Source organism: Lampris incognitus, chromosome 13 (genome assembly GCF_029633865.1).
Source record: "Lampris incognitus isolate fLamInc1 chromosome 13, fLamInc1.hap2, whole genome shotgun sequence".
Taxonomy (NCBI): Eukaryota; Metazoa; Chordata; class Actinopteri; order Lampriformes; family Lampridae; genus Lampris; species Lampris incognitus.
Window position 1 is genome coordinate 10,859,861 of NC_079223.1, and position 14,794 is coordinate 10,874,654.

Genomic DNA, 14,794 nt, shown 5'->3' on the forward strand with positions numbered 1-14,794 from the left:
GCAGCGACCGGGACAGATACCCACATCCGCCTTCCCACCTGTAGACACTGCCAATTGTGTCTATAGGGACGCCCGACCAAGCCGGAGGAGGGATTCAAACCGGCGAGCCCCGTGTCGGTAGGCTTCGGAATAGACCGCTACACTACCCGGACGCCCCCAGGATGAGAAATGTAATAACAAATGGCAAAGCAAAATGCTGTGCAATTTTGAAAACGTGGATTTTTGTCTTAACTTGCATGGCTCCCACGAGAAATTATCACAGAAGAATAAATCTTACGTTGCACCGTTTTTCTATCAGCAGAGCTGTCTGAGGCAGACGACAACGGCTTTTAACAGGGGAGAAACTATTCTCGGGGGCTCCAAAGTGGAATGGCTTTTACCGGGGAGAAAAACAACTTGCTCCAACGCAAGAACACATAAAAGCCACATCATAAAAACAGACTGCGAGAGTTTATTATGTGTACACTGCGAGCTGAAAGAACTAAACAGAGAGAAAGCTCTCATCTGAAATGCTAATAACCCATCTCTTTTGCAAAGCACCGGAATTAACAATAGCCTTACATTACTGACACAGGGATTGGTAAAAGGTGAAACCACAAGTGACAAGATATCTATGCCCCACTTACTCAGTACTGGCAAATATATATGTATTCATATATACACATGATGAATATGGTAACGACAACAGTGACTTACTACGAGTGCTGTTGTGTCGACATCCTTGTTCTTCATCAGAAGCTCTCGCACAGAGTCGCTCTTCAGCCCCTCCTGGGTGACATACTTGGAGAATATCCCATTGGGTTTGCCGTACTTGCAGGGCATGATGGAGGTAAGGTCAGGCCCACTGGCATACAGGTAAAAAGCTTCTTCGGGTCCTATTCTTGAACCTTAAAGATGGAAGCACACAGAAAAAAAAAAGTAGAACTTTAACCTCAGAGGGACTAACTGGACAAAAGAAAGCTACCACTTTCATTAATATACATGTGGAAAAGTTCTGGACCAAGTCCACTGTCTTGAAATATGTCCACTGGTACTTATATATATGAATCATAAGCTTGCATATAAGCTTGTACTATATGCGTGAATGAGAGAGAGGACAGTGGAATGGTCAGGATGCAAGGGTGGAGGTGACAAAGGCATTTGAGTTTAAATACTTGGGGTCAACTGTCCAAAGTAATGGGGAGTGCAGTAGAGAGGTGAAAAAGAGAGTGCAGGCAGGGTGGAGTGGGTGGAGAAGTGCGTCAGGAGTGATTTGCGACAGAAGGGTACCAGCAAGAGTTAAAGGGAAAGTTTACAAGATGGTTGTGAGACCAGCTATGTTATATGGTTTGGAGACAGTGGCACTGACGAAAAGACAGGAGGCGGAGCTGGAGGTGGCAGAGTTGAAGATGCTAAGATTTTCACTGGGAGTAACGAAGAAGGACAGGATTAGGAATGATTATATTAGAGGGACCGCTCAGGTTGGACGGTTTGGAGACAAAGCAAGAGAGGCAAGATTGAGATGGTTTGGACACGTGTGGAGGAGAGATGCTGGGTATACTGGGAGAAGGATGCTGGATATGGAGCTGCCAGGGAAGAGGAGAAGAGGAAGGCCAAAGAGGAGGTTTATGGATGTGGTGAGGGAAGACATGCAGGTGGCTGGTGTGAAAGAGGAAGATGCAGAAGACAGGAAGAAATGGAAACGGATGATCCACTGTGGCGCCCCCTAATGGGAGCAGCCGAAAGTAGTAGTAGTAGATATAAGCTTGTACTACTGTTGTTATACCTCATCAACAGCAATGGGCACCACTGTGTGGCTGCTGGTGCTTACTAGTTTCAGTCAGAAAGGACTGAATACAAACCATTATGTGATGCATCACTTACCCAGGCACCAAATTTCAGATGTAACCCCCACCCTTTTTCTCCCCAATTGTACCCAGCCAATTACCCCACTCTTCCAAGCCGTCCCGGTCGCTGCTCCACCCCCTCTCCCGATCCGGGGCGGGGGGGCTGCAGACTACCACATGCCTCCTCCGATACATGTGGAGTCGCCAGCCGCTTCTTTTCACCTGACAGTGAGGAGTTTCACCGGGGGGATGTAGCACATGGGAGGATCACGCTACTCCCCCCCCAGTTCCCCCTCCCCCCCAAACAGGCACCCTGACCGACCAGAGGAGGCGCTAGTGCAGCGAACAGGACACATACCTACATCCGGCTTCCCACCCGCAGACACGGCCAATTGCGTCTGTAGGGATGCCCGACCAAGCCGGAGGTGACACGGGGATTCGAACTGGCGATCCCCATGTTGGTACGCAACGAAATAGACTGCTATGCTACCTGGATGCCCAGATGTAAAATTTAAAAAAGGCAGAAGTGAATTAGTAAATATCAAATATGTACAAATAGGCCCCGATGTATGTAAATAACAGCCTTTTCAAGCCTTCTACACACGAACTTCACCGCATCCTCCTCTGCTCACTTGAGGACACAGATCATACTTTCCAGGTTCTTTTCCTGATTCGTCTTCAGTGATTTGAAAGATATTGGATCTCGATCTCTCTCTCGCACACACACACACACACACACACACAAGCACCAGCTTAAGTGTGTTGCAGTGACAATGCGAAAGCACAGAAGTATCTGCTATGTATATCCAAAGCTGAGTAGGACAGGCACTGGACTGAGGAAAATAAAATAAAAATACATGTTCTCTCGTGGGAGCTTCAGTTCCAGTGTGTGGATAATTTCTTATCTTCATCATAATGACAACAATACCGAGTTATTTTTGGAGTAATGAGGGCAAAATAAAAGACTTGGCAGTATGAGGAGCTATCCCTTGAGGTCTCACAGTGACGCAAGCAGTAGAATACTGTCAAGAAAATGAAATGAAACGCAGATGCAGAAGGGAAACCAGAAGAACTTAACAACAGCTTCTGAAGTGACAACAGATTTAGCAGCCTGTAATGGATAGCTAGGTTGAGACACCAGGACACCTATTTATATTTCATTCCTTTTGTTTGTCAGACTACTGATTACTGTATGGAAAATTTCTGTTTATATGCCTTGCTTTGGGGTATTTCAAAATGGCGGGTGATGAGGACATCGAGGCTTGAACTCTTGCCGCGTGGATGGAGGAGGATCTTCAGACCGGCTCCATACATTTTCATGAAACACTTAAAATTGGCAGGCCTTGTTTTCCTAGAAGGAATTGCTGCCAGATATGAGCTCTGGTGTCGAAAAAGGGGCCCTAAGCCTGTTACGACATCAGTCGGCTTCACAGGTTGAGAATGCCCAGCAGACAAGGGGTCGTTCATGGCCAATTAGAGGTAACAAGAGAAGTATTCTGTGTGTGTGCCCAGAGAATGCTGAGAATCTCCAGCACACTGCACATCACGCTAGCAACAGCCACTGAACCCAGGTACATTTACAAAACATAACAGGCAGCTGCGATGCCTGCGTTCTTTGGCGAGAGTCAAAATGATGGCCGAGGAAACGGGAATTTGAAAAATTCATACATGGACACGAAAGTGAAATCTTTAGAGGGAAAAAAAATAAACTTGTCCATCAATTAAATCAGTTAAAAATGTGTAATGTATGAGTGTCTATCTTTGTAACTATATAATGTGCATACTTTTGACCACACAATGTATATTCTTGTGTACATGTAAGAATATCTGTTTAAAATACGTTCGAGTCACCACCAGGGCGCAGCATACAGCACCCTGGTGGTGAATAGAAATACCGCCATACAGACACGTTATGAAAGAGGATTAGGCCAAATGGTGAGCATGCAATTAGAGTAGATGGAAGGAGATAAAAGGAGATGCGGAGGCTGGCATGATGGGGATTACAGCGCGGGACAGCGTGATTCTGGACACGGTGACATTGCAGCATTCCTACCATTGAAGAGGAGCACGGTGCCCATGTTCCAACGCCCTCCCTGTTTAAGCAGCTCCTCACTGGAGGGCATGCAGTGGCCCAGCATGCAGAAAGTCTTGTTGCTGTCTGAGGACAGGCTGGACTTTCTGGGCAGAGTATAGTCTAGAGACACCTCACATTTCCTGAGGCAGGAAGACACAAATGCATTTAGTTGTCTTATACAAGTAACACAGTTCCCAGAGGTGGTATTAGATTTGTTATTTATTTATTTATTTTTACAATTAATGATGTTTCCCACCTGACACCACACACCCACACCACCAGGCGGCCATGGATGTTCTTCTTGCCCTCTGGCTGCTGGCTGTAAGTGAGGCCTAAGTGCTGCCACTGGCCCGACTTGAGCAGTCCCTCACCAGACTCCGCCTGTGCCAGCAGGCCTGCCTTTATTTCATCATTTGGATCTATGCAAAGCCTGAGGAGGGTATATGAAACTATTACAAAGTGTTAATGCGAAAGCAAATAAAGACTAACTGCAAGTAAACGACCAGTGCTACAGGCAATGTGATCCTGTTCACAAATATCTGATTAACCTTATGTGACTCTGGAGCTTACCTGAATGTGAGGGACCCGGAGGCGAAATCAGCCCACACCTGAAGCATTAGTACCTTTGAACCCATGGATAGAATGTGCATTAGGCATTTTTCTGATCCTCTCTGCCCTGCCTGGGGGGCGCTTTGGTGAGTCTCAACGGCAGGAGGCTTCCCTTCCTCTGCAACGCAAAGAGGAAAATACCCAACACCAATTCCAATCTGGAGACGGCAAATGTAAAGGCTCTCATACAAGCGGGGCTGTCTCTCACCCTTGTCTTTGTCCCTGTCCGTATCCTCCAGCTCCGCAACCCTCAACCACATGGAGGCGCTGAAGCCGCTGGCCATGTGCGGCCAGCAGTTCTGTCCGACCAGAGGCAGGTGGAGAGGGGAGACGTGCCAGGGCGAGGTGTGGATGTGGCTCGCTCGGGACTCGGTGTCGCCCTCCCGGCGCCTGGGGGAGAGTTTGCCCTTCCAGAGGAGCCCCACAGATTTGCCCCCGGCTGCACCATTCTGTCGGGAGGTCGGCGATGTCCCTCCCGGCGTGGAGGCACAGAGGCTTATTGGGAAGGAGAGGAAGTGAAGAGGTTCCGTGTGCATGGTGGCTTCAACGATTTGGAGGATACCCTTTAGCAAAATCTCCTGGCGGTTGACAAGAGGGAGATGTGAGGTTAGGGAAATAGATAATATGATAGTTGGGCTGCACGATCATGGCTAAAACTAAGAGCATTTTATATGTACATTTGTCAAACTAAGAAGATGGGTCCCTTATTGGAGAGGCTGTTGATGAGGGGACTGTTGGGCAAGCTGGTAGCATGGGATGAAGGTAGAGGAAGGGGTTTCATGTTTAGAGAAGCCAGGAAAATAGTAGAATAATTATTTGATTAATTAAATAAATCAAAGGTGCTCAGTCATATTCTTTATAGGGGCGCAAAATCCCTGGTGGCACCCCTGCTGATACATGTTGGAGTCGCCAGCCGCTTCTTTTCACCTGACATCGAGGAGTTTCGCCAGGGGGACGTAGCGCGTGGGAGGATCACGCTATTCCCCCCAGTTCCCCCTCCCTCCCAAACAGGCGCCACGACCGACCAGAGGAGGTGCTAGTGCTGCGACCAGGACACATACCCACATCCGGCTTCCCACCCACAGACACGGCCAATTGTGTCTGTAGGGACGCCTGACCAAGCCGGAGGTAACACAGGGATTCGGACTGGCGATCCCCGTGTCGGTAGGCAACGGAATAGACCGCTCCACTACCCGGACGCCCCCTACCGCCACAGTCTTAACATGTATATTTGGAAATCCACCTAAGTGCTGCATCAAACCTGGACAAACCCAGACAGATGCCACAGCATAGAGGACGACAGACATCCTCTGCATAAAGACACACTGTGTGAAAGACAGACAGAGACACAACGGCTACTGACCACCACAGCCTAACACATGACTCAAACTTATACATCTTTAAATAATAAAACAAAGGAGACTGAAAACTGGGTTATGAGTCATCTCTGTAACCAAGTTAAAAATAAAGCTCTGTTCCCCCGAGGATCTTATTTCTCAGAGACAGTTTATTAATACAGCTCAGTGTCAAAATCCAATTAGCATCACATCCGTGGCAACAAGATATAGCATCGCATTTTTTTCTCGGCACGTCGGTGCTAATTGTATGTGCAGCGGAGTGGGCCCGGAGAGGCTTTATCTGTTGTGGAGTTACACAGCCAGAGAAAGAAAGCGTTGTGGGTATCAGACAACAGTGTGTAAACAGTGCGCTGCCGAGCGACCGGCGAGGTTTGCTGCTTACAGTGGGAGGGTTCTTCTCCTGGAAGAGGCGAATCAACAGGGCCAGTTCCTCAGCAGTGATTTGCTGGCTCACCATGGAAACCAGCAGCTCCACCAGTACGACCTGGCAGTCTGGAGAGACGGGCGGAGGGAGAGCGGATTACGTAAACGGATTTCACCTGCTTGAGCAAACGCTATCGGAGCGCGACCTGCGCAAACACCGACAACGTGAACGCAACACTCAGAGTTACTCGACCAGAAAATAGTGAAGCACTGACCACAGCAGAGCCCCAGAGGGATCGACAAAAAAACAAACAAAGGCGGTGGGTTTGAACATGCACATCAGGAGTGAACTTGATGCTGGTATAATAACAGAGTGGTTCAATAAGGTTCAAGATAAAATATACCCCCCCCCCCCATCTTTTTTTCTTTTTGGACTACCGCCCCCTTTTCTCCCCAGTTGGCTCTGTGTACAACTGTAGTCCACTGACTTCCTGTTTCTACTGCAGCGGTCATAGCAGCTTCCTGTTTGTTGGCATGTGATATTGACGATGGTGTATTTTTCGTGATGACTGCAAGATTCACCATGGGTAATTGTCAACGACATGCACAGAACTGTCGACAAACTTTCACCTGCACCTACCAGCAAACAGGTGGAAAGTTTCAAGTTGTACATATCAAGTTACGTCCACAGCTATGAGGATGAGCGGATGGACGGATGGACGGACATCAATAGCACACACCAACAGACAGGAAACTGGTATGACTGCTGCGGTGGAAACCGGAAGTCAGTGGACTACAGTTATGCACAGAGTTGATTGTGTCCGTCCAATTACCCCACCCTTCCGAGCCGTCCCGGTTGCTGCTCCACCCGCTCTGCTGAGTGGGCTGCAGACTAAAACGTCTCCTCCGATACATGCGGAGTAGCCAGCCACTTCTTTTCACCTGACAGTGAGGAGTTTCGCCAGGGGGACGTAGCGCGAGGGAGGATCACGCTATTCCCCCCAGTCCCCCCCGAGCAGGTGTCCCAACCGACCAGAGGAAGCGCTAGTGCAGCAACCAGGACACATACCCACATCCGGCTTCCCACCTGCAGACATGGCCAATTGTGTCTGTAGGGATGTCTGACCAAGCCGGAGGTAACATGGGGATTCGAACCAGCGAACCCCGTGTTGGTAGGCAACGGAATAGACCGCTATGCTACCCGGACGCCCTAATCTCCTTCTTCTTTCGGCTTGTTCCCTGTTTCCCAGGGGTCGCCACAGCGCATTTGATCGTTTCCATCGGTGCCCTCCTTTCATAATGGTGATTAAGTTGTGAGGCCCTTCTTATTAGCTGCAAGGTCAGTAACATGGACAATAAAGTGCATTAATAAAGCGAGCCCTTTTTTGATATGCTGGACACCCCATTTTGTCTCCTTTAAGCAGCGGTTCTCATCTCCACTCCTTGAGAGCCCAAGACTCCCGGTTTTCTATCCTTCCAGCTAGTTTCATCACTTTCACCTGTTGTGCCAGGTCCCACAACTTGCTGGCCAAGACACCTGACACAACAGATGAACATAATTAACAGCCAGAGAGAACAGCAAACCAGCAGAACTGGACATCCGAGGGCTGGAGTCGAAAACCGCTCCCTTAAGATTGGAGACAACATGAGACATAAATGTGTAAGTAACTCAGTATCTAAGTCTTTAAGTATACAAGTGAGCAAGTAAACGAATAAGCGAAGTAAGAAAAAACAAAAATAAAGCGGATGAAAATAACAAACCTTTAAAGGAGGGGTCGGTTTGGCTGAGGATGTTGTGGAAGCCAGACAAGATGGTTTTGACTCCGCCCTGTGGAAGGCGGTCAAATAAGAAAACAAGATTACAGCTGGGAAGGAGAACTAAGGAGGAGAAATTCTTTATAAGTGGGCAATAAAAGGAGGGCGGGGGGGGGGGGGGAATGGAGAGGGGTTGGAAGCGGCGGGTCAGACCTGGTTGTAGAGCAGAGCGGCGTTGCGGTGGTTGGCACGCACCGCCCCCAGCAGGCTGTGGAACACATGCTGCAGGACGTCTAGGTCCGGGGAGCCTGTGGCCAGAAGCTGCAGCTCCATGGTGCAGATCTGCGGGAAGAGCAGCACGCCACGTCCGGGGCCCTCCTCCACCACCCCGAATGCACAGTCTCGCAGCACGGCTGACGACTCCACCTTCTCTCCTGTGACAGGAACCATCGCTCTGTGAGAGATGCCGCCGCCACACCGCATGCACGTACAGTATCAACGTGGAAAATCATACACGCGGGCCGGAAGAAATTCACGCTCCACGGGTGCTCCCCCGCTTAAGCTGAGCCTTGTGCTGACCTCCCATCTTGGAGGCAGCTTGTAAAAATGAATTAGGCTCAGCCTTGTGCAAAGCAGCATGGGAGTCCCCGCATGATTTACACGACAGCATCCCAGTGGGCTCTCGCAGCTATCGGGACCTCCTCTTATTAATGGAACTCGCTCCCGCCCTCTGTGCCCGAACATGAAAAACTCCTCTACGTTTGACATACAAGCACGCACACACACACACACGTTTATATATATCCTCGTGGGGACAGAAAATTTATGTTAAAGTCAAAATCCAATTTCTCTAAACACAAACCCTAAGATTAATTCCAACCTCAACCCTTATGCTAATGCTAACACCAACCATGATGCTAACTTCTACTGTTAAATGAACCCAAATACATACATACATTACATTACATACACGTCTCACACACACCACACACACACTAAATCTAAGCCTTACCATAACCCCAATTGTAACTGTAGCCATAAAGCTAGCCTCTAGCCCAGCAATAAGTCTTGTCCACCTGGGGACTCCAGTCACCGGCCGATCGATCGGTGCATCCGTAAGATGACTGACAAAAAAAATCTACTAATACTACTTTCAGCTGCTCCCGTTAGGGGGCGCCACAGTGGATCATCTGTTTCCATTTCTTCCTGTCCTCTGTATCTTCCTCTGTCACACCAGCCACCTGCATGTCCTCCCTCACCACATCCATAAACCTCCTCTTTGGCCTTCCTCTTTCCCGGCAGCTCCATATTCAGCATTCTTCTCCCAATATACCCAGCATCTCTCCTCCACACATGTCCAAGCCATGTCAATCTTGCCTCTCTTGCTTTGTCTCCTAACCCTCCAACCTGAGCTGTCCCTCTAATATACTCGTTCCTAATCCTGTCCTTCTTCATCACTCCCAATTAAAATCTTAGCATCTTCAACTCTGCCACCTCCAGCTACGCCTCCTGTCTTTTCATCAGTGCCACTGCCTCCAAACCATATAACATAGCTGGTCTCACAACCATCTTGTAAACCTTCCCTTTAACTCTTGCTGGTACCGTCCTATCACAAATCACTCCTGACACTCTTCTCCACCCACTCCATCCTGCCTGCACTCTCTTCTCCACCTCTCTTCTGCACTCCCCGTTACTTTGGACAGTCAACCCCAAGTATTAAAACTCATACGCCTTCGTCACCTCTACTCCTTGCATCCTCACCATTCCACTGTCCTCCCTCTCATTCACACATATGTATTCCATCTTGCTCCTACTGACTTCCTCCAGTGCATACCTCCACCTCTCCAGGCCCTCCTCAACCTGCACCCTACTCTCGCTACAGATCACAACGTCGTCCGCAAACATCACAGTCCACGGAGACTCCTCCCTGCTGACTGACAAAAAATAAAGCTTATTATATGCTTGTCTGATTTACACATCTTGTTAACATGGCAGTGGCAGAGCCCTTTGCAAAAGCATAAACCCCATAAACTCAGTGAGCAGAAAAACAGAAACCCGTCCCTGCACAGGAAGTGAGCCCTTCCTTTCCATTTGCATGTGTCAAGACGAATATCTTCACGCAACAGCAACTCCATTTCCACACGCACCAACGGATTACCGAGAATTGGCATAAAGCGTGATCTAATGGACTCTGACAAAAGGTGTGATCTTGGGCGTTCATTCACTCATAGCCATCATGTACCCTCAAGGGGATTTGTACTTTCAACAAGATAATGCTCCCTTTCACTGTGCAAGAATAACCCAGGAATGGGCCGAGGAACATTCCAGTGAAATGACGTTAAGGGACCGACCACAACAATCCCCTGACATTAATCCCAATGAACAACACCTTTGGGATGAACTGAAACGCAGCATCTGTGGAAGGAAGCATCCACCCATCACCCTTGGGCAAGTCTTCATGTTCAGCTTTAACAGGACCCTCGTTGAGTCAATGCCACGATGTATTTACAGGGCCAAAGCTGTACCAATACAGTACTGAGCAGGGGTTTCTATTTTTCTGGCCACTGAGGTAGTGTTTCATCTCCCGTTTGTCAGGAATTTAGAGCAACACAACTTTTTTGGGGGGGGGGTTTTTCCCTCCCTTTTTCTCCCCAGTTGTATCCAGCCAATTACCCCACTCTTCCGAGCTGTCCCGGTCACTGCTCCACCCCCTCTGCCGATCCAAGGAGGGCTGCAGACTACCACATGCCTCCTCCAATACATGTGGAGTCGCCAGCCGCTTCTTTTCACCTGACAGTGAGGAGTTTTGCCAGGGGGACGTAGCGCGTGGGAGGATCACGCTATTCCCCCCAGTTCCCCCTCCCCCCCCCGAACTGGCGCCCCGACCGACCAGAGGAGGGGCTAGTGCAGCGACCAGGACACATACCCACATTCGGCTTCCCACCCGCAGACACGGCCAATTGTGTCTGTAGAGATGCGTGAACAAGCCGGAGTCCACACAGGGATTCGAACCGGCGATCCCCGAGCAAACAACTTTTAACCGTCCTTAAGGCTGATAATCGATATCTTAAAATGCGTACCAGATGGAAACCTATGATTCAGTAACGTGACAACATCTTTTTTTTTTTCAATCAATATTTTCCATCTCCAATTTTAATACCACAGAAATATAAATGTCTCTTTCAGACCGTTCTTGGCAGGCGGTGCTCACCTGCACTATAAAATATGCGACTAAAGTCGAAGCTTACAGAGGAAAAAATAAACAAATGATTGAGAAGGAAGACCGTGAAAGGTCAGCGTTTGAGTGAACGCACGTAAAATCCTACATAAGTCACAAGCTCCGGCTCATGATGTTGCAGAGTGAAGTCGCCTTCACTGGAGGGCAAAACAATGACTTTATTCTGTGGAGACGAAAACGCGGAACAGTGAATTGGGAGGCGGGAACGGAGGGGGTCTTAACCTGGCAGGCCAGACTAGAGAACATGGCAGACCCATGACGAGTCACCATGACAGAGGCATATTCCGGCACTCCTGAGGCCAGTCGGTTTCGGTCACCGCTACGTCCCCTAAAAAGACTTCTACACGGCAGAGTTTCTCGTTTTTAAATCCGCCGTGTCATTTTCCCGTAGAATTCTCCAGTGGCACCAAGGAAGTGAGCAAACGACGTCGGAATAGGTTCAGATTTTTCCAGCGTTTGGGGCCTGAGTAAACATATGGTTTCCCAAGGCCGTATCATTAGCTGCCTCAAGAGGTTGAGGCAAATACACGACCCCCTCCATTGATCAAGACTGGACTGCTGGTAATCCATCAGCCACACAAGCACACCGACAGAGAAGACTCAGCCCACACACAGGGACATGTGATTTATAGAGTTTCTAAAACAGTCCCGAGGAAGTTAAAAGAGGAAAAAAAACGAGACTTTACAGAGTAAGTGTTCACAGCAAACGATTTTGAGTCACAGAAGAGAAGAGCACAGCGTTAACTGTTCACCCTCCATTTAAGGAAATTCAGTAACACAGGTGCCCTCCCATCACTAGATGAAAATCAGTCTACACTAGCTTTAAAGTAAAGGGGAGGTGAGGTGTGCAAATATGGGTTCTCAGGGTGTGGGGGGGCGTGAATAAGTGCCGGCCTACCTTCTTCCTGTTTAGCCATGTCCTCAGGGTTGCTCTCACTGTCGGCGTCGTAGCCCGCCTCCTCCTCCTCCTCCGGGGGCTTCACGCCGCAGCTCTGCCCCTCATCCACCTCTTCAGACAGGTCTCCCGCCGGGGCCACATTCTCCACCAGCACTTGCAGCTTCTGAAGACGGACAGGGAGGAGACAGAAGAAGAAGAAGTGGAAGAAGAGAGAGGCAGAGCCGAACAACGAGATGAGTAAAGTCACTGACAACTACAGAAAGAAAAGAAAAAAAAACACACACAACATCACGCCATGTTGGTTGTGGGAGATAAAGAGTCCTGCAAGAGCTTACCCCATTCTATGAAACAGACACACACTAGTGTTCATGTAGTGGCTGCTATCTAAAAACAAATTTTAAACTGGGTTCAGAATATAATGCTCCGTCCGCCATGCTCCACGGGACCAGCGATAATCCGACAAACCAACGCAATGAAAGACCGGCAAAATGTTTTCTAGTGATATAGTTTTTTTCTCTTTTTTTTTTTCCCCAAGTACACGATTTTAGTCATAGGACCGCCATCAGCTGACTAACAGCACTCGCACAACCCAGTTCCTTCAAGTGCTTGGTCAGTCAGTCATCTGCATGTACACAAAGGCAGCAACACACACACACACACACACACACACACACAGTCACGAAAACACATGCACACATGCACTAAATTAAGCATACAAATCGTCTACACCGTTATGCTGATTCATAATTCAGATTTCAAGCGCACATTACTACACCCTCTTAACCGCTTTTCCAGAAAAGCCCCTTTAACAAGGCAGATTAGACACCGAATTGCATGTTTATCAAACATTTCAGAGAGAACAATCCCTCCACACAACGTGTTATCGTAGAAGTATATGGCACCTAAATAGTTTATTAAAGAATTTCACACGCCACAGTTCACAATTACTATTTACACCCAACAATTGCTATTGTTGCTGCAGCGTCGAGGAGCCGAAACACAGGAATTTCCCCCTCTTGTATCATGAGACGCAACAAATAAAGGATCTTGAATCACAGCGCTCATTCAGAAAGAATAAAGCTCTTTAGCAATAGGTAAATCTATTGTGTGAAGCCCTAATTCCTCAGGCTTAGTGAGACAGATAATCCAAGGCCTCCGGGCAGGAGACGCCAACTTCCAGGCGGCAAGTAATTTATGAGAACTTGGGGCTGAAAAAAAAATGGGAGATAAGCTCCGCTCCAGAAAAACAAGACATCGACCTTTCACATCCTTCTCTATTTGCTCTCATAAATTTCCAGCTGGTAACGATTTCATCCGAAATGTTTTTCTCACTCGGGCGTCCGGGTGGCGTGGCGGTCTATTCCGTTGCCTAACAACACGGGGGATCGCCGGTTCGAATCCCCCGTGTTAGCTCCGGCTTGGTCGGGAGTCCCTACGGACACAACTGGCTGTGTCTGCAGGTGGGAAGCCGGATGTGGGTATGTGTCCTGGTCGCTGCACTACCGCCTCCTCTGGTCGGTCGGAGTGCCTGTTCGGAGGGAGAGGGGGACTGGGGGGGGGGGGGGGGGATAGCGTGATCCTACTACGTGCTATGTCCCCCTGGTGCAAGCTCCTCACTGTCAGGTGAAAAGAATCAGCTGGCAACTCCACATGTATCAGAGGAGGCATGTTGACAGTCTGCAGCCCTCCCCGGACTGGCAGAGGGAGGGCGGAGCAGCGACCGGGACGGCTCAGAAGAGTGGGGTAATTGGCCAAGTACAATTGGGGAGGGGGAAAAAAAATGTTTTTGTTGCTCAAAATTGTCCACCTGACCAACTTCTTCAGACAGACTTACAGTTCATGGACGTCAAAGTAAATTCTAATAAAGGAAAAACAAACAGACATCGGCTGATCTGCAAAAAACCAGTTTGGCCGAGGAGAATTCTGCTATTCACACAGCTCAAGGCCTAAACACCACACATAACAGGCCTTTTTGTTCATCTCAACCCCACCTCTGCTACTTGAACAACTGTGCTTTCATGCACGCCGTATGACCAACACTACCTGATGTCAAGGTTAAGCTCATGTTCAGGAAAATATGATTATATCAATTTCCACATAGGCTCACAGAACACAACACAAAAAACCACACTGCAACCTAACAATGCAATATGGTTTTTACATGCCTGGCAAGCCTCTGGATGCTACCCATGCAACAAAGCTATTGCATGAGTTTCAAATAATCGCTTAAAGAGCTTACTTCGCTTTCTTGGGGGGGGATTCCCCCCCTTTTTTTCCCTCCTCAATTGTACCCGTCCAATTACCCCACTCTTCCTTCATCGCGCCACCCCCTCCGCCGATCCGGCGAGGGCTGCAGACTACCACATGCCTCCTCCGATACATGTGGAGTTGCCAGCCGCTTCTTGTCACCTGACAGTGAGGAGTTTCACCTGGGGGACACAGCCCGTGGGAGGATCACGCTATTCCCCCCAGTTCTCTCTCCCCCCTGAACAGGTGCCCCGACTGACCAGAGGAGGCGCTAGTGCAGTGACCAGGACTAGGGATGGGTATCGTTAGGATTTTATCGATACTACTACTCTTATCGGTACTGCTTATCGGTTCGGTACTTTGTCGATACTGTTATCGGTTCTTTTTGATTATTATGCAAGAAAAAAGACAATTAAGAACAGAATC

The 14,794-nt window shown here is 48.7% G+C and overlaps 1 protein-coding gene across 3 annotated transcripts in view; it reads right to left on the minus strand.

Moving 5' to 3' along the window:
- lyst (lysosomal trafficking regulator) overlaps nt 1-14,794 on the minus strand; it is a 106,747-nt gene that overhangs the window by 45,447 nt on the left and 46,506 nt on the right. For 2 of the 3 annotated variants that reach the window (XM_056291393.1, XM_056291394.1), the window contains 8 exons: nt 12,122-12,284; nt 8,199-8,419; nt 7,992-8,058; nt 6,250-6,359; nt 4,471-5,087; nt 4,157-4,330; nt 3,880-4,040; nt 697-887 (listed from right to left, as the gene is read on the minus strand). In XM_056291393.1, coding sequence (XP_056147368.1) covers nt 697-887; nt 3,880-4,040; nt 4,157-4,330; nt 4,471-5,087; nt 6,250-6,359; nt 7,992-8,058; nt 8,199-8,419; nt 12,122-12,284 — 1,704 coding nt within the window. The remainder of the gene's footprint in view (nt 1-696; nt 888-3,879; nt 4,041-4,156; nt 4,331-4,470; nt 5,088-6,249; nt 6,360-7,991; nt 8,059-8,198; nt 8,420-12,121; nt 12,285-14,794) is intronic. The other variant, XM_056291395.1, reaches the window with a different exon arrangement.